Source organism: Helicoverpa armigera, chromosome 20, assembly GCF_030705265.1.
Source record: "Helicoverpa armigera isolate CAAS_96S chromosome 20, ASM3070526v1, whole genome shotgun sequence".
Taxonomy (NCBI): Eukaryota; Metazoa; Arthropoda; class Insecta; order Lepidoptera; family Noctuidae; genus Helicoverpa; species Helicoverpa armigera.
This window is the reverse complement of record NC_087139.1, coordinates 10,478,178-10,501,688: the sequence shown is the minus strand read 5'-3', so window position 1 is coordinate 10,501,688 and position 23,511 is coordinate 10,478,178. Positions and strand designations below refer to the sequence as shown.

At 36.4% G+C, this 23,511-nt stretch overlaps 1 protein-coding gene across 2 annotated transcripts; it reads left to right on the top strand.

Annotated features, from left to right (window-relative positions):
* The first annotated feature begins 109 nt into the window (after positions 1-109).
* LOC110377366 (high affinity copper uptake protein 1) lies at positions 110-22,339 on the top strand. 2 transcript variants are annotated; one of them, XM_049848575.2, is made up of 4 exons: positions 110-267; positions 18,606-18,732; positions 20,203-20,438; positions 21,061-22,339. In XM_049848575.2, the coding sequence occupies exons 2-4, from the start codon at positions 18,619-18,621 to the stop codon at positions 21,260-21,262; spliced, it is 552 nt and encodes a 183-aa protein (XP_049704532.2). In that variant the 5' UTR covers positions 110-267; positions 18,606-18,618; the 3' UTR covers positions 21,263-22,339. The 2 variants fall into 2 exon arrangements, with proteins under 2 accessions (XP_049704532.2, XP_021191906.3); XM_021336231.3 differs by lacking the exon at positions 110-267 and adding an exon at positions 2,568-2,757.
* The last annotated feature ends 1,172 nt before the right edge of the window (positions 22,340-23,511 follow it).

The window sequence follows — 23,511 nt, the reverse complement described above, 5'->3', positions numbered from 1 at the left end:
TCCACTTTTATAGCCACTATAATCTATTTAATTAAGCGGAACAATCACATGAGCAGCCAGTCACAGTACACATTCAAATCATCAGAATTGAGTGTCCCACTGTACCTACTGAAGGAAGTTGAATACGAGTCGTTTGTGCTCAGTAACGCTTGACTGGTAGAGATAGTGGTGTTCGATATATTAGCAGATTGGCAGAAGTCGGGTACAGTGCTCATCAGTGTCAGGTCGGAGACCACGGAGAGTGGACGAGAGAACTACTGACTGAAGGTAGGAATAGTTTAGTGGTTAATCTTGACGAATTGGGTCGAAGGACCAAAAGGGCTAGGCTAGACTCTAGGTGGCGCATAATTTTATAGTAGTTATTATTTATGTGATATGTTTATACCTTAACTATGGTTTTGTCGATCAGTAGCATCAGTGACTTTATTACCGCATATCTTAACCCTGAATCTGACACGTCATGCTAAATCTTTATCGATGTTCAAATGGTTCATTTCAATAAAATCTTCTGCTGAACGCTTACCTAACATCCATGTCAAAAGATGATGGTATTTTTACAACAACTTCTTTGAGAATGATTCGGGATTTTTATAAATATGAATACTTATAACGAAATGCGTGAGGAATATTCAAACCATAGCAGCAATACGATAAAGACGGAATACTTGTCTTGTACTCTACATTACAGTTAGAAGGCAACCAACTAGTAACACAACTTGCCCAATATGGAACTATTCTTCCACTAAACACTGTGGCATCTAATATATTCTCTTTGTTTTCCTCCTACGGCTAACAGCTAGGAACAATAAACTGCTTGTCCTAGATTGTGTCCACAACTTCCTAAGTTTACAATAGTCACCATAAGTTGGTAGGACACTGCTTGATATAGTTGACACAAGTGTAGCAACCAGTCCAGGGTTCATTGTAATCTCGTGATAAGCTATCTGACACCTACAGTTACCTGTTGAAATATTTAATTTAAATTCAAAGAATTACAACCTCTTTAATAATTGATTACGCGATAAATCGGCTATAAATTACCGTTTCGTTATCTTTTTGAAGGACGGTTAAGTTCAATCAGATGACAAAATATTAATCGATGTTAAAGTTAAACTGCTGGATTGTAGGATATCTAGATCTTATATCTAAGTACTTGCATTTCAAAATCATAAAATAATAGATCGATTGATACGAAATGCAGGTATTTGAAAAGCATCTTCCATATTAGGTATGCAGTTGAAGTCATGATCCATTTGCAGCGAGCATGGCATTTGATGATCAAAGCGTGTACGCCGAATGATTGACGACTCGAGACTGCACCTCGATCGATAAGTCCTGAGTTACGATAGATGCTTGACGTGACTCGCTAACTTGGACAAATATTAACATTATATGAGAGATAGTGCCTCTTATTGTGTTTACAATGATCTTAAAATATTTAATTCATTAATTCGATAAAACAAAAATAGTACTTATCTGGATTATTCAAATATTTTAAATCATTTTCCTCTTCTATTGTATAATGGAATTGTCTTTCAAATAACCGAATAGGTCATTTTTACCAACGGGATTCAAGGCCTCATTTAGGTGCAATATAACTAAAAAATATTAATATACTTACCTAGCTACTTAACTCGGACCGAGTACCTACCTAGTAACTTACATGTAAATCCAAAACAATGCGCTAAAATTCTAAACAAATACAAAACAAATCCCATTAATTTTGGTAACGTCTTGACTGTGACATAATCTAGATCTAGCATAATGCTACACGTCGAGTTACGTCACTTCCTACAGCGCGGGCTCGTTAGCATGCGCGGGCGCAGCCTGCGACTCAAAGCGCCTAACTTTAGTGGAGCTGATGTTGTGGATATGTAACGGGAGAGGGCGTGATAAAGATTATTGTACTTAGGTACAAGGATATGATAACTGCCAGAATTGATAACATCGAATGTGGAATTGTCGAATCCCTTTTGAACCACTCTTAGTTTTAATTTTAATTGATACGGGATAAGCGCACGGTTTGATCGCCGTGCTCGCTGCTTGCAACTAGTTGCAACGAGGTTGCAACTGATTTCAATTCTCTCACATCCTAGATATATTTCTTTTGTTTTTGATATCAAAAACAAGCTGCTGATGCTATGTGATTATTCTAAAAAACAAAATGTTTGACGTTGATAACTTCGTTCGTGGGAACACTAGTGCTCGTCTATGAGTCGTGAGATTGAGATTCCGCGCAACAATCCGGTTTCCTTCCTTCCTGGATCCCGCGCAGCTCATTACACGCCTCCGCCTCGGTTGCGACTAAAGTTTTACTTTGATTTATCGTTTACAAATATTTTTATTGTCTTGCTATCAAAAATAAATACTATGTATCTTATCAATTGACCGCTAATTGCCTGGATAATAGTGGCTGTATATTTTCTGGTGCAAGGTCGTCGGTGACTTCGTTGAAGTCAGCGCTGGCCATACGTACGCCCTTTGCGTCCACCGCAGAAACCACCACGTTTGGTCGCATACGCAATGAGGTGGAACAGATAACAAGTTGGTGTCGTAACTTGCAATCGCAGGCACAACTCGCGCCGAGCTGCGCCCGCGCCATTCAGCCACCGCTGCCCGCCAACCGCGGACGTTCGCGCCACTTTTTGACAGCTGTCAATTTTACCGCAACTTGTTATCGCGAGTGTATTGTATTGACATTTTTTGAATCTCTATTATCTGTGATATCAAGTTTGTTGATTGTTTGGAGATTTTTTGGTGAGTTACATACTTACAAAATATTTAATTGTATCATTTTAATCTCTGGTGTCCTTGCTAAAATCGTTGCTGTAATTTTGACAGCGAGCGCGGGTTTTATGTTCCACCTGTACGAAAATGATTGACTTTTTGTACGGTATAATTTATGGAATCAAATTGAATTGCAGTTTCAAGCATCAACATGCCTCATAAATATAAAATAACTTTTGTGTAGGTCATGATCCTTTAAGTTCTTTTTTTTATACTTAAAAATATTTGTACTCATTATACTTTGTTACAATTAATTAATTTTGTACATCTACATCTGAGTTTTTAAGTTCCTCTTTTATTGTTTACATACTGAGTATAAAAGCCATACAGGTAAATACTAGTCCTTGAGGTTTTCAATTCGCTTCAGCCAATATTGGCGATAATAAACAATCAGGCGAACCAACTATTCTGCTTAAATTAAAGCTTTCCAAAACCAATCGATTTCATAGAGAGATGGTTACGTCCACTCGAAAATCGAACAAGTAATACGACGTGTGAAATTACATAAAGTGCATTACACAATGTCGGAGTTAGCGGCGACTAGTGAACGTAGCGTGACCTTTGGGGGCATGCCGCGGTACTCGCTAGTTGTTAGCTAACATACTATACCGGTGCGATGGACACTACTACAGGTACACAAGTTTGTTTACAAACACACACACATGTACACCAAAATTGACCACTGCTTGACTAAGCAGTGGGCGAAAGGATATTTTAAGATCATAACGATAAGGGACCTTCAGATTTATGTTGGCAAAAAGTTGCAATTTCCTGACTATTTAGGATATGGCCACAATTAGTACAGGACAACATATTCATTGTAAATATCCGAAATATCCTGAACCCGTTAAATCTCAATTCAACTAATTTAAGTCCAATCCGAGGATAGGTTAATCCACTTATATGTAAATTAATTACTTAACCAATACAAAAAGAATTATGTTAAAATTACGAGAAATTATGTTTCCAATTACTTTTCATTTAATCCAAATCCAAAGAACTCTTTTACTATATCATAATAATCAATGAGCCTTATACGAAACTTACGAGATTCCTTTACCGTCAATGTTTTGCTGAATATCTTGCAAGTAACGTAACGTTATCACAACCTGAAATAACGTAACTTTGCAACATGCATATTATTGCATATTTAAGTACCTATTATTTGCATCGCGTGACTAAACTACATCCAAATAGTCTGATTAATTTACATGTTTGTATAAATACTACTGTTCGAGACGAGGTCGATCCTAATTTATTACCTAAAATTACCTTTTAATAGTTATTTATTTATCTACTAAGAAATAAATATAGCAGACAAATAATCTGCAAAAAATTAACATGTCGTCTAAATGAAGTAATATATTAGAACAATAAACATTTTATCAACACATCGTATTTAAAGATGTTTTTGATAAAAATAAAACCGTTTAAAAATATTTAAGTTTTGTTCCTACTAATTTATGTTTTAAAACAGAATACGAGTTATAATATTTAAAATCTTGTTGCTAATGTAAGTTGGTGTCAACCTTGAGGCAGGTCAGCAGAGAATAGAACAAAGAACTGAAACCACAAGTTTGCGTGCTGCAGTAGATGAGATATTAAGTGCTTAACTGTAAATATTTGTAGAGCTAGCTAAATTACAGCTTAGCTTAAAACTGAACACGAGAGAGCCTGATTTACAGCCATGTTCGAATTAAGTGCTTTTGGAATGAAGTAGGTAAAAAAATACAAACATAAAGTACAACTAGAGTCATCGTCAAAAGTTTCCATTTAAATAACTAAGTCCTAATGTAGGTATTTCAATAGATAACAGCACAATATTATTCATTATTTCTCTATATAAAAGTCCATTTCGACAAAGACAGGGGTTTTCTTTATAATACGTTTAATAGCGCTATTAATATGCAAATGTTCTGACGTACAGTCTACAGAGCTCTTTGTCTACAAAACAATAAATTTAGTCGATAGCTGTTCAAACTAAAGCAAAACTTAAGAAATCGGTAAATGACGTCCCAATGATACCACAGTACCTATTATTGCGTTGATTACAATTTCATTAATTAACAACGTGTAGGTCAGTGCATTGTTTCTGGGATGAGATTGATTGATCTTTTTATGTTATGTATGAGAAGGTAGTCAGAATTAATAGCTTTTTTCTGCAAAAAGTTTAGGATAAATAGTAGCTATATTTCTCGCTTCTAAATTCAGTATGGCAATGTTATTTAATACGTTCAAGACAAAACCAAATTCATTTTTTATTCGATAACGAAAGAGAAGAACAAATAACAACTTTTAGTAAACCATATAGTCACAGGTACTCGTATAGAGGTGGCACAGGTTACACTTGGAACAGGTGTGAAATGAGGTTAGCCATTGTCAGAAATTATACATTCGTGACTCATCTGAAACATTTCACTGTGCTGTACCTAACTGCGGATTTCAATAACCTATCACTCTGTTGGTTTGATTACCAGAGATAGACATTACTTGTATGGGGTTCAGATACAATTTTATCTTTAGTAAAAAAAACACAAATAAATAGAGTATTGAAATCCACTATGTATTGAGAAGCCGAAAATCGATCTCAGTGGCGTGCACTTGGAGAGGCCTATGTCCAGCAGTGGAATGCGATAGGCTGATGATGATGATGATGATTAGCGATTACCTTAACAATAATACTTTAGCCATGGGTGTCTAAGCTACATAAGAAGCAAGAAGATAAGATTAGATCTCAAGCTGTCAAAATAAAGGTCAACGTTCTTTACGAAAATACTGATATGATATGAATATGTAGTTAAATGAAAATGTAAATATTCATACAACGAACCGTCCATAACACCAGCGACAGTAATGCTACAAAAACTTACTACAACTGTCTCCAGATTCCGTATGTTTTCTGGTGCGAAGTGTCGAGCGCAAGAATATGATTATCTTGGGCCTAAAAGCATCTAACTCTTGCACTCGACACTTTGCACCCGATCATCTCAGGCATACCTAGGTATATGTTTTGCACTCGCTCTGCAAAGTTCATGTGATATCCGGAGAAAAATACCTTCAACTGTCAAACTTATCGCGAATATCTCTGTTTGATTTCTATAGGATACCTAAAGGTCTAGTTCGCGTTTATTTATGTACTTTACTTTAAGTAGGTATAGGTACCTAACTATAATCGCTTAATTTGTGTGTCATGTCTGGTGACATGACTCACCATTTTGCAACTACACTTTACATAATAGTAGTATTTGACGTAGTAACTATTATAGTGTGGTATTTGTAAATGTAGGTAAATCAATGCCTAAAAATGGTTAATCTACATAAATTGTTATACACTCGTCTGCATGTAGAAAATTGTCTGAATGGTCTTAGTAATTCTCAGCTATAATTAAACATGATTATAAAACAAGTGAATACCGACTGCTGAGATTAATGTAAAAAAGCACATTTTATAGGAAATGCCTGGCAAAGGTTCCCACGTAACACCATGGCTTATAGAGTCTTTATCAACATGTTACATGACTTCCATTATGTTTCTACGTGCGCCGCCAGCCTCATAAACACGCCTGATATTTTCATAAACAGGATCTGCACATTCTTTTGTTTTTCGCGCACTTCCCACGCAATTCCTAGATCTAGGAATTCCTTAGTCTGGCGGCGGAATGATAACAAAGCGGCAATATATTTCAATATGTTACTTTTGTAATCTTATGAACTTTCCATCTTATATTTATTTCACGGGTATATTTATCTGCATGGTATATTAGAATAACAGTCTTGCCAAGGAGTAAAGTGTCTCGCTACTCACTCAACTGAGTTGAGGTGGTTAAAAAGGCAGTCGCATCATGTAACCACCACGGAAGCCGACCCCAACAAAGTTTGGGAAAAGGCTAGACTGATGACGCGTATCTGCATTTATTGTATGGACTTATAAGTTTTCCTCCTTGAAACTCCAGCTTAGTTCTGCGTTCTAAAATTTCCAGAATGCTCTCCCAGGCTAATTGCAGATATCCGCGAGCGATGTCACAAATCTGTGACACGAAGATTGCCGACGACCGCCGATCGGGATCGGGAAGCTTTATTGTTTCAAATTAAACAAAATGGGGCACGGCAATCATGCGCACTCAACTCGCACTTGGACAATATAGCGGATAGAATATGATCGCGAAAATATAAAAGATATTTCTATAGGGCTCTGATGTAATTCGAGGCTTAAAGTAAGTCACAGCTTCAGGTTTCGGGAAACAAGTACCCATGACCAGTTACTAAACATATAACCCAACTCTGAGCTCGCCTTTGCACATATTTTTTCTGTATTGTAAAATATGTTTTGTGTACAATAAAGAATAATAAAGATAAATAACAGAAATATGGCAAATAAGTCTTTATAGCGTTTGAAACAGTATCTTTTTATGACATAACTGTATCCAAATTTTTGTTAGAACGGTCAACTGAAACATATTGGCACTAGTTTATTTCGTATACAAATATCCCCAGATATCTACAACAATTTGCATCTTATAATAAAATTCAATGATTCTAGGCAATTTGCACCCGGTGATAGGTCACTTGCAAATCGTATCTTATTTTCTTATCAAGAGATGTGGGTTTTCACACGATCTTTTATTTTAGGAGGCTAAACAGTTAGATATTTCTCAAATTGATAAAATATGACTATATAGGTAACTGATAACATCTGATTGCATGTAGATATACTAAGTACAACATACAAGATTGTGCAGTGTTGTAATCGTGTTGTAATAATCCAGTGATCTACAGATTGAGTGAGTGAATAAAACCCGCAAAAATCTGTGAACTATAAACTTATCCAAAAAAAAAATACCGCAAGAATATTCATCGAAGCCTATTGTGACCTCTGTTTACAAAACTCGTTCAATAGTACAAATCTTTCGATAGTTTACGATAATCATGTTGATCCAGTTGCATCGTAGTAGTTTTTAGTTCGGATGTAAGAAGTAAGGACTGATTTAATTTAATTTTATATTTGTTGACTAGGTTTTCTAAAAATATTTTATGATACATATTCAATATTTTAATACAGAAGAATCTCAGATCCGTATTATTTCTATTTTATTCAAAGATCTTAGAAACTGAGATATTTGAAACATTGAAAAATCTCCCTAGACAAATAGGTACATAAGTGATATTTCCTCTAGATACAAGGAAGGATTTACAAATCTACATATAACACTAGGTACGTCACTAGTTAGTAAGCCGAGAGAATAGTGCAGGCTGCAGGCTCGCCATAAACCCAAGATTCCGGTTCACAAACAGGTTTGCGGATAGTTTTCCCTGTTACATCTACGACTGCGCTCCGATGCAGCGTGCAATTGTTGTGCACTCAGCATCGCTATGCACTTAGTATTAAGTTCATCTGTATTGCAGCACGGACGTTTCAACACGTTTTAATCTAAATTACAGCAGAAATAATTGAAGCTTTGTCTCCTTAAAAATAAAATGTTTCATCTGACAAACCGCAACGAATGTTAAGAAATAGTTGCTTAAAATACATTTAAATTCTTCTAAGATGTGATAAAAAACTGGTGAACCGTTTCATCAAATAGTATGTCTTATTGATAGTACTGTTATCTACTGATTGTATCACATCAGATCAGTTACAGTCACTTTAGTTACGCCTGAATTTTAAAGTCATTTGAGAGCTAAATTGCAAAACGTTCTCAAAAGTAATCTTAGTATTTCAAAACGCCTGAAGATGTCAAAAACGTTAGGGTCAGCTTCCAGTCTACCCGGATGCAGCTGAGTACCAATGTTTTACAAGTAGCAACTGCCTATGTGCCCTCCTCAACCCAGTTACCCAGACAATACTCCTTGGCAAGATTGGTTGTCAGATTGGTTAAGGAAATTGAAATTGACCATAAAGTTGGAAATTGATTGCTATGTAACATTGTCTTATGTGGGTGACTAATGTTGTCACGTTATCACTTGCATGCCTATCAGTGCAGCGCCTGCAGTCACGGTGCACGGTGCAATGCGTTCGTCACAGACACGCCAATTACTAACATCTTATTGTACTTAGTGCTAATTTTATAATGCTTAATAACTTTTAGGTACTTGTTTCAGTTGATTAATGTAATGTGTTGTAGAGTGGCCTGCTCCCTTTCAATCGATAGTAAAACTTTTTTATTGTAGAGTTCTAGTTTTCTCTTATTTTATAATCCACATCTCAGGCATAATAATTTATATTTGCCTAGTGCAGGCACTATTTACATTCGTAAATTCGCATTTTCCAATTACTGAAAATTAATCAACCTATATTAAGACTGATTTGATCAATTAATCCGTCATATACCTAACACTCACTTACATTCAAGTCTAGACTATAACTCAGTAAAATATTACCAAACACTATGTCAACCAGAAGCGCCAATAGTAAATTAAAACAAAGGTCAACAGCACTTAACCGGATCGGTTGTGAAACTGACCTTGAGTGTTGAGACATTGGAGTAATTGACTACTTTTCACTTGTAGTTCACTGCTGGCTCTGCAGGGCTTCTGGTCAAATTACTCAAAAAAACCGGTGGTGTAGGTACTTAAAAGTAGGCTAAGCTTGCAATATGTCCTTGATTTTATAATTAGGAGAACCAGATATCCTATTTTTTATCTTATGTATCAAAAATACTGATTAATTTACAAACTTAATAAAGCTAGGTGTTTGGTAGTTTAAATCTTCGATTACCTACATTAAGCCATCGGTCCCAATGTCAAACAAATAAAATTATATCTGTCAATTGGCTGAGGTCAATTGTCGCTCTGTCCAGATTCAACTGGTAATAATTGCTTGTTACTAGGCGACTTTACGATTTTGCAATGGCAGCAAATACTAACGTCTTAAAAATCTTATTTTTGTTATCTAGATAGTGTTTTAAGAAGTCCGGAAGAGTACCTAATACCTACTTACTTAGAAACCGGTTAGTTTTCACCCGCAGTTGTCGTAATGTCGGAACAATACATCACATTACGACTTAGTAATTTGGTGGATTTCATTTCTTTGACTTCAAATCACAAAAAAAAAACACTGTTTCAGTGTCAATTCCAAACGTTCTTTAACCATAACTGTTTCGACAGCATTAGTCACTACATAAAAGAAAGTAAGTCATGTTGACATGTCCATGTTATGAGTGGCACATCGCAACAGGTGGCCGGCAAAGGTCACTAGTATTTACAAAGCGATCGCCAGCAACAATAAAACAAGCACAGACAATATCAAGCGAACCCGCGGGGCGCAGTAGTAAACATCCGCTCTACTAGTAACTAGTAGTTTGGTAAACTGTGGGTGACAGGTGTTGTGGAAATCGCGACTCGTAGGTTTGTCCCGCACCTATGCTTGTTTTTAGAAACAAAGTACTTACGAGTACCTACTACCTAAACAATAATGGCATCCACGGCCGATATCGGCCACGGCGGCTGTTCTCATTTAAGGAGATCAGCCAGCTGCGCAGGACATGTTATAGTGCACGAGCATTTGCAGCTACCTACTACCTAAATAGCTACTTGAGTAATACTATGTATGGTGTAGGTTGTATAAAAAAACAAAACAACTAAAACTAGAAAGAAGCTTGTCATGAGAACTACCTGATAGAAAAACTCAATTACAACTTGACTGACCTGAAATTGTATTCAGAAGCTCGGAGTCAGCCGTCTCTCGCATTCAAAGGACTAACTATAGGTACCTACCTAATATATTATTCTGGACCCATCACACCTTGAATCATTCATGAGTTCTATATTTTACCTACACTTTTCCTTTCAATGAAAGAAACAATTGATGACCGCGACCTTGCGACACATTAAATAAAGTTTTTTCATTGTCTCACAATGGGTCATTGCCCAACATCTACGAGTCACCGTAGGTTCAGATATGCCCAATTACTTAACAGCGAGTTAAGTTTGGCTGCATCAGCGATCTTTTAAAATATTGTGACTTTAGAGTAGGCCGATATGGTAGCTGTTTTCAGCAAAAAAATAAATATACCTACCTATACGACATGCTTAACTAAACCCGACACTTAGGTAAACGTCATTGTGTAAATTAAGCTCAGATACTATCACAAAATCATATAATCTTACCGTAAACCCATAACCAAAATAATTATGAATGGAATTTCATAACAATAATAAGTATCTACCCATATCATAAACCGTGACATTATTTTCATTTAACATCTACTTCCAGTGGAAGTGTTGCATTTCATAACATTTTCTCGGATTTTGTATAAAAACAAAACCTCTCAGTTATCGAAACTGAAACCCAATCAGCTGCGCGGGCGCAGCGTCTCTAATTGTTCGCTGTTATTGCTCCGGTGAGCGATATAAAAAATAAATCATTTGTGTTTCTGTTTTATTTGAAAAGCATGATCTCTTAAAAATATGACACAATGTCCGTACTACCATACGTCTACTACTAATTTAGGAGCAAAAACAAACAATCGGCCTATTAAAACTTAATTTTCAGCGTGCAGGTACTCTACATCTCTGTGCTTATCAAAATAACAAATCCAAACCGGATTTGTTAATTAAAACTCCTCGGAAAAACCGATACAAATAACTAAACTATCCGCCTGCAAAAACCAGCTTCTTGTAGAAGTTCAACTGGTACGTTATGCGATGTGTTAGAAAACATGATCACTAACAAATTAACTGTTTGCTAGCGATCGTTACTAGAGCATGAAACTAACTGCCGAACCCATCGGCTGTGAACGACCGTAGATCACTTCATACTACAAAAGAAAAAAAAATAAACATACCACGTAACTTAACTTAAAAAGACTTTTTGTGAAAAGTATCTATGTACTTACTAAATGATAACTTGGTATTGATTTTCAGAAAGCTATCTTTCGACCTACACAGGGACAAAAGGTAGCGGTGAACTTTTCCTTAGCGGGTTAACACACTTCTTATTATGGACTTCTGACTTTTAACCCTTGCTTTCTTGGATTTTCAAGACATAAAGGCCCAAAGAACTTAAATTACTCTTCTAAAACGTACACACCATTTAGATGGGTTTTACATTTTCGGCATTAGACAATTTTCACGACATCATAATCCAAAGTAGATTTTTTGCATATTTTGACAGGTATTACCTAAATCGCAGCAATTTTCTAGTTTAGCACCTGTGACAACCGCCATACTAACAACAATCACGAATTAATGTGTGTTTACATTCAACGCGTGCGCAGCTCATCCCGTCATGCGCCCGCGCATCCTTGACACTGCACGACCGATAGACATTTGCAATTTGATTTATTAATCAGATATTATTAGATAATATGTAATTTTATAGTTTGCTGTATTAAATCTAGGCTGATAAGTTATTAATAAAGCCTGTTATCGATATGTGACACATAATATATTATTTATTTTTTATGCTTAAAATATGATGAAGGAATATACTTAATTAAATAAAGAGCTTAGTAAAATACAAATATTACCTGTTTCATACGCAATAAGTTTGAGTAATATGTTTGGTTTCCACGAGCCGCGGGCCTTAGTAAAAATATTATTGTTTGACTTCAAGGTGGTTATGTAAGTGCCGCATGCCTAACGTGGATCACCTTGAGCGGTGGATGCGCGGGCGCACGCGGACTTGTACTAGTAGGTACCTTCTTTGATTCGATTGTTTTGGACGTCTAAAACAGCTGTTGTTTGGATCTGTAGTGTAGATAAGAGTATTTGCATTGTTTTTCTGATTTGGTAGTCATATATCCATGTAGGTAAGCTTTTGGGTGTTGGGTTGGCTTCTCATGGTGTGAAGCTACATGGGAAGAAATTCTTCTTTCGTAGACCGATTGTAGTCGTGTAGTAGTTTGCAATAGGATCACCCTTAATACATCCTTAATCTATGTAACTAATTTGCGTCTAGTAGGTACATACATATGTATATTGTCAGGAGGTTTTGTCCGCCAAAATGTCATGTCAACATCCTAGTCTAGCTAGAAATATACTTTAGTCTATGGTCCTAGCATTATACGGGTCGTTGCACGAAGCCTTTCACCCGGAGACTAACTCGATGATCTCATATGCACGTAACCTTTAACTTTTACGGCTGTTTTACCTTTTTTGTGAAAGCCAAAACCTCTTAGAACAAAAGAAACACAATTAAGACAACCGTATAACGTAGCTTACAAAAAAGTGATGAGGTTGTTACTTCAACGCACACTTACATGCAAAATAATATCATTCATTTACATGAAATATGGTACAACATTTGAAGAAAGTCAATAACCGTGTCGGCAGCGTGCTGTCAACACCTTTAAAGTTGCATCGCTGCATTTTCCCAAATATTTGTTTGCTGACAAATTTCTGAGAAGTGCACTCATTGTTGCATGTAATATCGGCCACTGCGCACGTGTCTCACAATACTAATTCTCACTGCGTGTGCGCAGGTGTCAATACAAGCCGATAGCCTGCCTGCTTTTAGGTTACGCTAGCTGTACCACAAATTAGAGGGTAACTGTTAACTTGCTCTAGATCTAGAGTTAACTTACTCTCGTTACTTACTTTGTTAGGGTATCTATAGAATAGTAGAAATCGTGTAAGTATGACCAGCTTGTTAAAATCCAGATACTTAGTTGTCGGAAGTTGATAAGAACCATTCTACAGTACAGAGGTAAATTTAATTTCCCTTAGCGCTCATACTACTGTTACTTTAAATCTATTGCTGACTCTTTCTTTGTCAACAAGATAAAAAGTGTCAGCAATATATTTAACGAAGCTTTATCTTTAATGGAGCTTTTTGCAACTGACGGTCATTCCTCTCGAACCTGCAGCATAACTATTATATAATCTGTGCCTGCAGCTACCTAAAAGCAAAGCCAACACTGTAGAACCTGCAATTAAAACTAAACATTCGATCAGAAATGATACAAGTTCAGGCTAAAAGTCACCGTTTATGGTAATTGATCTAGTCTAGTTAGGAAAAGGCGTTCAAAGAGTACTGTTATGTATGACCGAGTCGTGAACTAAGTAACACTTTAGTTACTAGCCTGTAAATAAGTTCATATACCATAGGTAAGGATACTATGTAGGTACTTAGACTATCTCGGTTACAAATAGTGAGGTTTAGAGGTTTTTTTTCCTGCATAATCATCTCATCCTATAGAATATCGTGGTGACGGATAAATGAAGTATCAGTTTTTTTTAATTCTCACATAAAAACTGTCCTTAAGTAATTGTTACCATACAGTGGGTGTGCTCTTTGTTTACGAAACTGCCAAAGTGAGAGCTGCATGTTTTCTTCAAAGCTTTAATCGAAACGCCCTCCCATGTAAGCTATTTAAGCTACAATAAACCAAATTATCCAGCCTATATTTATAGTCTTTCTATCAGATATCAAAGTCCCCATGTTAGGCTAGAACATTAGTCAGCACAGCCCAGTCGCCCCGCTGCGGGAACATTTGCGACTCGCCTCCACACAATTGCATATATCCGGACAGGGTGTGGCCTCAGAGACAGCGGGGATTCAATCATCTTGATTATAACAAGCTTATAACGAACTTGTCACTGTAGGCATTCTTAAAAAATGTTTTTGCTAGAATTCAACTTTTAAAACAAACATTTTGGTGGTCTTCTACCCCGAAAGACCAAGAAACTACTTCCATATTATTAATTGTACACCACGATTTTATATAAAACATTTTATTTCATTCCTAACCTATTTTAAACTAAATTTCACTTATCTTCTACGTGATAAGTAATCCGTATTGTCATTTCATACACATAATCTTTAACTTCACATTACAAGTCCTTAACTTAACCGAATAAGTGCATATTATTATATTATCCCCGCTGTGAGTGCGACTGCGCACCTCGGTGCACTCGACTGATTGTTCTAACTCCGCTGAGACGTGATAGCCGGCACAATTTAACCACTTCTAACTATGCATGTACAAACAGTTTGTATCTACCTACGTCTGAACATACACTACTACCGGGTATTGATCACCTTCAGATAAAGTTATTTACTTTTTTGAATCAATGTTCAATTTAGACGTTTTAAAGCGGATCCTTCCTGTAAAGTTGCAGACAAAAGGAGAATTGAATTTATTATTACATCAAGTACTCATTAAAACGTTGATTTTTTTTTATACTCCCTATGATTATAGGTTAGTATTACAAACAAACATTTTAATTAACCTTACCAGTATTTTTTTTTTCTTCATAACTTAAAGTGTACTGCATGCCTTAATAAATATTACATGACCGTTACACGTTACCCAAGCGTTTCGCAACAAATCCCAACAATGCTGAACAATCGTAAAATAACTGAAATTGCTATACTTTACATACATTTCGCTTATCGACAAAATCGGCAATGCGCCCGCGCACGGCTTACCAACATTTTATATAACTGGGTCGGTAAGTGTTAATTTGTTTTATTTATTTATGTAAATAACTGCAAATATATTTATATGTCATTGACAACCTGCAGCGATGAAATTCATTGTTTAATTCATTAATTGAATTGACAAAAATATACACTTGTACAGTGAAACGAAAACAAATTAAATAATGTTACCGGTCTGGTCGAGGAAAATCAGCAGCATGCAGGTAATAAACCTTAATAGGTAAAACCCAGATCACTGGAGTGACGTCCAATGCTTTTAATCGCCGACATTAAATTGTTTTATTTGTCATTTTTTATGGGATTTGTCTTTTCAAAAGACTGTTTTGAACACGTACGGCTTTTATTCATATATCTATTAAATAAAAAGAATAAAGAATCTTAGAGTGATCTAGTACATGTACTGGAGTATGAATTTAAAGCTAAATAAATGTGACTCTTCTCCATGTCACAAGGTCGTCAACCTCTGCATCAACAGACAATATCCTCCCAGCTTAATTTCCAAGATTATGCTAATTGGAAATCTGGGATCTGGGAAGTACATAGTAAGATCTATCGGAGTCAAGGCAATGGTTTGCGCAACGGTTGCGCGCAGCCCTGCGCGAGCGCAGTGAAAGCCGATCTTGCACAACCATAGATCTCAGTGAACGTTCTCTTAAAGTAGGAATTGCACCTTATGCATAATTATTGGTCATTTATTTAATTTATGTATCAAAAGTCAGTACTGCTTTATTAGGTTGGAGAGGTCAGACAGTCAGTCGCTTCGTGTAAAACACTGGTTTCAGCTCGCTCCGGTTAGATAGGACTCCGGCTTGAACGGTTCTAAAATTAAGAGAAATCAGGTTTTTGTTAAATGTTTTAGTTAATAGCCTCGGAACTCCCCAGAGACTACTTTAAGTCATGAAGACCTTCAGCCAAGAGCTGAACACACTTAATAAAACTTTAATTAATCAACTGTTTGCACTATTGTGTTATTTCCTTATCTTTATTGACCGACTCCGGAACCAGGGTAATGATTACTGTCATTAAAGAAAGACTTTAAAAACTCCCAAAATGGTAATGGTAGCACTAACACGCACTTAGATTTTTTTTTAAAGAAAATACTTCAGTAAAATAATTACAAATTAATTAATTCTGACACAAATTATTATTTGATTGAAATAAAGTACAAATATTTTCTACATAAACACACCCGCCCGTATTTCTTTTTGTTTGATTTAAAAACACGTTTTATATCCATACCTTTATGTTCGAATTATTGTTCTCCTAAACATCTGTGTCCACAAGCCTGTAGGTTTAGCTGCAAATTATAAAGAGAAACAACTTAGATACACTATGTGTATGTATGTTTGTAATATATTATTACCTACGTTATGAATGTCTTTCGCGTCGCTTGAAGTAGATGATTCATACAAAGCCACCGTTTGTTGCCTCATACAGCAATTAATATGATCGTCTTAGACAACGGGAAATACTTACTTATTGGAAAATTGCAGGTGGGCTGGTGAGGTCCATATACGTATTACTTAGTACAAACTGAACAATATGATAATCTGTCTGACAGTACATACCTATAATATTTCGGTACTTAACAATAAGTAGTGTACCCGAGTGGGTACCTACAATGACTCTTGCTAATACATTGTGAACTTAACACTATTAAATTTTCTATTTCGTAATTAAGATAAACTGTGTCAGTATAGTAAACAAATACTTAGAAATTAGTCGTCTTCAAACTATCGACTGATAATGTTGTACTCACGCGCATTAGTATAATTTTATTACGATAACCTACATTGCCATTGAGTTATCGATTTTAAGTCATAAAGTTATTTAGAAATGTCCTTTAACAGGTAATTTCCCGATATTCAAATAAGACGGAGAATTAAAAGAAACAAAAAAATACGATTTTAGTTTCAAACACCCCTGGCATACCTGTGTTTTCGCCATATGTCAATGATAAATTAAAATAACAATTTACCATTATATCGTTTATATGGGATATTCCTATCTTCTTATACAGAAGTTAGGCACATACCATACCATCAAATACAATCGAGTATATATCCTAATAATCAGTTTAACCAATTGTTAGTGAGTCAGTTAAATCAACAATATTTCAGCCATTGATAGCTAACATTGTTGGCAAACGGAAACCACATAAAATCTGAAATTGAAAACATTATTCTCATGCAGTTTTCCTTAACGTAGTGTGACGACATATGTATAGTAGTAGATAGTGAGTAGGTACCTATAGTGGTCGTTCATAACAGTCACTTTGACGACTACGGTTTTTTTCATGAATACAATACACAAATATTGCGGTTTTGCACAATCGCCAGTTTTCCAGGAAACTAAGTGTAAATAAAAATACTCGAAGTTGCAAATCATCAGCATACCAACCGGGAATGGTAACTTTTAAGAGGAGGAAAAAAATTAAGGCGAACTTTAGTTATAATGAATAGCCACCAAGTTTTTGAGCTGTTTTACAAAACCCTAAAAAAACAACTAAGTACTTGAGTAGGTTGAGTAGGTATTTTCAAAAATCTAACACTTACCTAACACCGCTATCTCTAGTAAAACCTTACAACAACAAACCAATTGGAGGAAAATAGCGACTCTCGTGAACAACATAATGCGTGTTATTAACTTGACAGGCGCAGCATTATGCTGAATGTACGTAATAGCACATTGTCGCACTGTTGTTCTACTACACTGAAAATCGTACAGTGTATGTAAAGTTGGTAAATAGTTCGTGTGTGCTGTTGTTTTTGAATGTACAGAAACTACGCAATTAATATATAGGTATAGGTATAGGTAGGTATATTTATTTACTTACTGAAACATGGACATTGTTTGGTTTGCTAAAAATTTATATTTTTCATCTTCATCATCAGCCTTTTTATCGTCCCACTGTTGGGTACAGAAGGATTGAGCGTTAATCACACGCTTGCTAGTAGGTCCTTATTTCTAAACTGAGAAAATGGTACACTGTTTTAAGTTAAAGCAGTTAAAACATTTGTAACTTACTTGTAACAATTACATCAAATTATTATTTACCACCAATGTAGTGGTCGGATATTTCAATATACAAAGAAATTACATGCCTATTTAAGCTTGTAAACAGACGTAAAATGCACCAAGATGTAATAAGTACATAGGTCATCATCATCTCCCAAGCCTTTTCCCAACTACGTTGGGGTCGGCTTCCAGTCTAACCTGATGCTGCTGAGTACCAGTGTTTTACTAAGAGCGACTGTCTTTCTGACCTCCTCTTGTCGATCCAGTAACCCGTGCAACCAATACCCTCTGCTTAGACTGGTGTCAGATATACTGGCCTCTGACTACCCGTAATACCTGCCAAGGTTGTTCAATGACTGCCTAGACCTGCAGTAATAAATATTTAAGTAATATTTATGAATTAATTTCTCTATTTCAGTGACACGTAAGAGATGGCCCACATGGATCACATGGAGCACATGGATCACAGCGCGCACCACCACGTGCCGGACGACGCCGGGCACGACGACCCCTGCGCGCACGCAGGACACGGACACGCCATGGTGGTGAGTAGCTTCTGTACAATATTAGTTCATGAGGTAGGCTTCAGTAAATGGATTAAAAAGGCCTTAATATTTTTCCTTGCTTAGTTAACACTGACAAAATTCAAGGCTTGCCAAAGTTCATTGTATGCGCAGGAAAGCACGCTGAGGTAAAGGAGAATGATTAGATTTGTCAAGTTTACAAAGAGTCGATCAAAATATAACACAATATTACCTCTAACTTCCTAGCTCTTGCGACATGAACATGATCCATTACCTATCGTTACACAGTCGATAAGTTGACAGTGTTGCTATCAGTTCCTTATCACCTGCGGTCTGCCACCGCTTTCCTATGCACGGAACACAAAGTCATAGTCAGATAACCATAGCCAATGGTTTGCGGTGACCGGAACTCAACAAGTGTTTATTATGATAAAAATCACGTTTAGGTGTTGTTGTTGGGAAATACATAGTTAAGTTATTTAACCTATTTTAACCTTGAACAAACAACACGTGTAGAGTTTGCCTTTAAACTCATAAAAAATACTTAAGGAATGGTAACTTTAGTAGTTTATCTTCAAATAGACACATTGAGGAAAGAAAATGTTTTTTGCATATACAAAATAACGGTAGAGCAATAACAAGCTCGTGTGAATCAACACTAAATAAGTTCAAAACGATTCAATATGGTTCATAACAAACATGCTCTGTTTACGTCCCACTTTCCCCATACACGTAAATCTGAGAAGGAAAACTCTTAGCGTACATATTTATTAACATTTTCCTGTTTCAAGTATTGCAAACCGATCGTTATTTATTCGTTTGCAAGTGTTAGCTATCGCAAATTTCCCGGCGCGGTGAAAGAAGTCGGAATATGATAAACAGACGCATTCCTGCACGGTTGTACCGAAACCGCGACATTTGTGTCTGTGTGTCAGCGTGTTTGCTTGTACGCTTCCTGCGATATTGTTTGGCACCCGGTGATGCCTGTCTCCGATGCACATGTTTGGCATTCAGGTTATACAAGAATCGCTTTTGTGGAAAGTTTTATGAGAGGTCCCATAAATTAATAAGTACCTAGCCGACGTATTTAATTTGATCTTGAAAAGAGAATCTTATTTCAACGTCTACAGAGGTACCCTAAAACTAAATTCTAACTAATATTTTGCATGCAGGTATTGTTGCTTTCAAAATAAACGCGATATCCTGTGTAGCTTGAAGTAACCTCATATCGTGGGAAACACGTTGATATGCTAAAATCGTAAAAGGAAACGTCCACGCGAACGTTGATTAATGTCACTTTGAGTTCGGACTCTCAATAAGCGCCCATAGAAAGTAAAACAAATGACCAACTACTGAATAACTGACTTGTAAAGTAACACGACTTTGTACGTGCGTCAGAAAATACTTATTATGTACAATATTGTTTCTACTTTGTGAAGAAAAGACGTGCTCGCCTGTTACTAGGACCAAACCCTTAAAATACCATTCCAGTTCCACTCGGGGGTCTGCCAAGAGATCCTGTTCAGCGGGTGGATGACCACGAACGCACTGGAGCTGTTCGGCTCAGCGCTGGCCATCTTCTTCGCGGGAGTGCTGTATGAGGGTCTCAAATACTTCCGAGAGGCCCTGCACGCTAGGGCTTCGGCGTCTACCGGAGACTCCAGGGTTAACATCACGAAGAGCGAGTGCGGAGCCAACGGGCCTTGCGGGGGAACTGCTGTTGTCAAGTAAAGATCTTATTATTGTTAATTAGGCTATAAATGCTACCTTGCACCTTATATAGATGCTACCTTGCAAAAACTAGACTTTATCAATGTCTAGGTTTTAGCATTGCAATTATTTTCCTATTAGAAACGAAACATCATAAATTCTGATTCATGATATTGCTATCTGTTGAATATATGATAGCAATCGTTGATCTACAAAATCATTGTGACTATGCCGAAACCATATAATGGAAATGCTATTAATTTGGGTACTAAATGGCTCAATCAAAAAATGGCTTACGTTATAGTCGAGACGAGTTAATTACGCCTGATCTGATCTCGCGCGCTTGTTCCAATTGATTTAACAGGTTTTATTCAATGTGCTCCAGTTTCGAGCCACTCTTGACTGGGTTACTGACGAATGTACCAATTTATCATACCTCACTGCACATTTATCTGTGATTATAATATATTTATTAAATGCAGATTCCATTCGTGCAGGTGAATGTAAATCTGTATAAATTTTTGAGTCTTTCCGAGTCAATTTCTGATGTTTGGGTATACCATCATTATAAACATGAGACGTACTTTATATAAGTATCAGTACCTGAACCTCGTTTAACCGTCAAATTCCCTGTTCCAGATACACAATGCTGTCATCAGGCCACGTGATACAGACGCTGCTCCACTTCCTGCAGTCCACCGCCTCCTACACCCTCATGCTGGTGTTCATGACGTACAACGTGTGGCTGTGCCTGGCGCTGGTGCTCGGCCTGGCTGTCGGCTACTTCTTCTTCGGCTGGAGGAAGAACACCGTCGTCGACGTCAACGAGCACTGCCAATGATGCCCACCACCCCGGAGTGGCCCCAGACCTTCCCACATCAAGAGATTCTATCAAAAGCTGGTTGCACTCGTCCGTCGTATAACTAAATTCAGTCGCGTGCGATTTAGTCGCAAACGTGTAGCCGGCCTTAGTATTGGTCTGTGTTTACTCTATTTAAGTACATATTTCTTCAAAACATGAGGGTGAATAAATTACAGTACCTGCCTACAGGATAACGTATTATGTGTGTCTGAAAGAAATTGAATGAAAACAGAATAAGATTTGGCTGTTCAACTTTGTTCAATGTTATATTTAACAGGAGATGTTTTCTTTGTCTGCGTTTGTCTATGCTGTATATCTATATTGAGCTCTATGACTGCGTACAGAGTTCTGCATTGATAAAATCGTTAAAATGACATTGTGTACGGTCCATTAGATTAAGTGTTGTTAGAGATATGAATTTAATTGACTTCGGCCTTAGACGAATTTGTTTGTTTCGTGTCCAAAACAAAAAAATAATATCGCCATCACGACTTTTCCTACTCAATATGGCTGCTCTTTGTATCAATTTTTTTTGTATTCGCTGTTTTAGTATCTAAGTAAATAACACTAAAATAGGATTTCACATATTTCATAATGATATTAGGACACATTATGTATGACATGACATAGGAAAATAAAGTTATCGAGAAAACTCCCTTGCAGCAGCTTATTTGATGTTTTTGTACAAAATAAAATAAGGGATATATAAAATGTTTGTAGGTATGTGATATTCAGTTAATTTATAATGATAGAATTATAGTTATTTTATAATATTGTGATATGTTTAGTAAAAGTTAAGTTTAGTGATGCTCAAAATTGTTATATTTATCCACGTAAACCGATCCCTGAGGATATGTATTTTACTTATTCTTCAAAAATATGCAAGAAAATCTCGTAATCTACTTAGCTTGACTTTCGTGTAAGTAAGAGGTATTGATTGTATTTTAGAAAATAAAAATAAGACAATTACGTAAGTTATAATTACTATTTAAGCATCAATAGTTTCTTGCCATGTCTGGTTACACATTGAAATATAAATAATTACATAAAGAACAACTGCTTACTCATTGTCCTTTAAATTACCATACTTTTACCGATAGGTAATCACAGTGCCTGTTATTAAATATTTCGCACTTACATAAAATGTGTTTGAGGGTTAATGTTGCACCACCTTCTTACTCGTACATTTTCTTTCCTTTATCTTAAGCAGTGTAGGTAGTACTTATCAAAAACCGACTACGCCTACTGTTTTATAGAACAGTTTCAGTCAGAAATTTCGCCCGCATCCTGGTCGCGGATACACCGTAGTGGGAACTGTGAACATAACTATAATACGGACTCCACATTGTGCTTCCCCTCGCACCACCTGTGTACACCCCCTACCTACGGACTCCATCTACCTATGTACACCTCCAGTGTATACCCACCTACCTATATAATATTAGATGCTTGCATGCTTTATAAGAAGTCAACTTCCACATAAAATCCGTGTAAAAACTTGGATGTGATATTCATTAAGGTAAGAAACTTTTAACTATGCATAGTTGACTCGTAGAGCAAGAGTAGGTTGTAACTCAAATCCGAGTGCCTATCTAAAGACATAGGTACCAACTCTATGTTATGATAATAACTTGTAAATAAATTAGGAAACAATTAAAACACAAAGAAAAATAACTATGAAGAACCTTGATACCTAATTTCTTTCATTCAACCAAGAAAACACAAGGTAGATATTAAGAGCCTGTTGAAAAAAGCAGAGTTACATGTCGCTCGTACTAGTAAAGTATGAATAAATTCTCAGGGAATTTGGAGAGGACTGTTCCGATTTTTTTAAAGCAAAGTATGTATTACTTTATTTTTGCTACAATTCTCTATAATCTCTGTATTTTAATAAATCTTAAAACAAAATTTAAAAAGTGACTGCGTCGGTCTGGTAATCGCATGTCGCATAGCGTGACTATGCTGTGAACGAGATCTCGGGTTTGATTCAAGGCGGGTCGGGCAAAAATAGCATTTTTTTACTAAAACACCTCTACAGCTAAACCTTAAGGAAAATAGATGGTAGTAGGTACCCACTATAATAATACCGACCTACATATTTGCGTGGTAGAGATTATGTTAACAGTGGGTCATGATGACATAACTGAAGGAATACACCAGGAACTTCGCCATCTAATCTGATAGGTAAACATTATTGTTTATAAATGGGGTCTCCAAAAACATCTGGC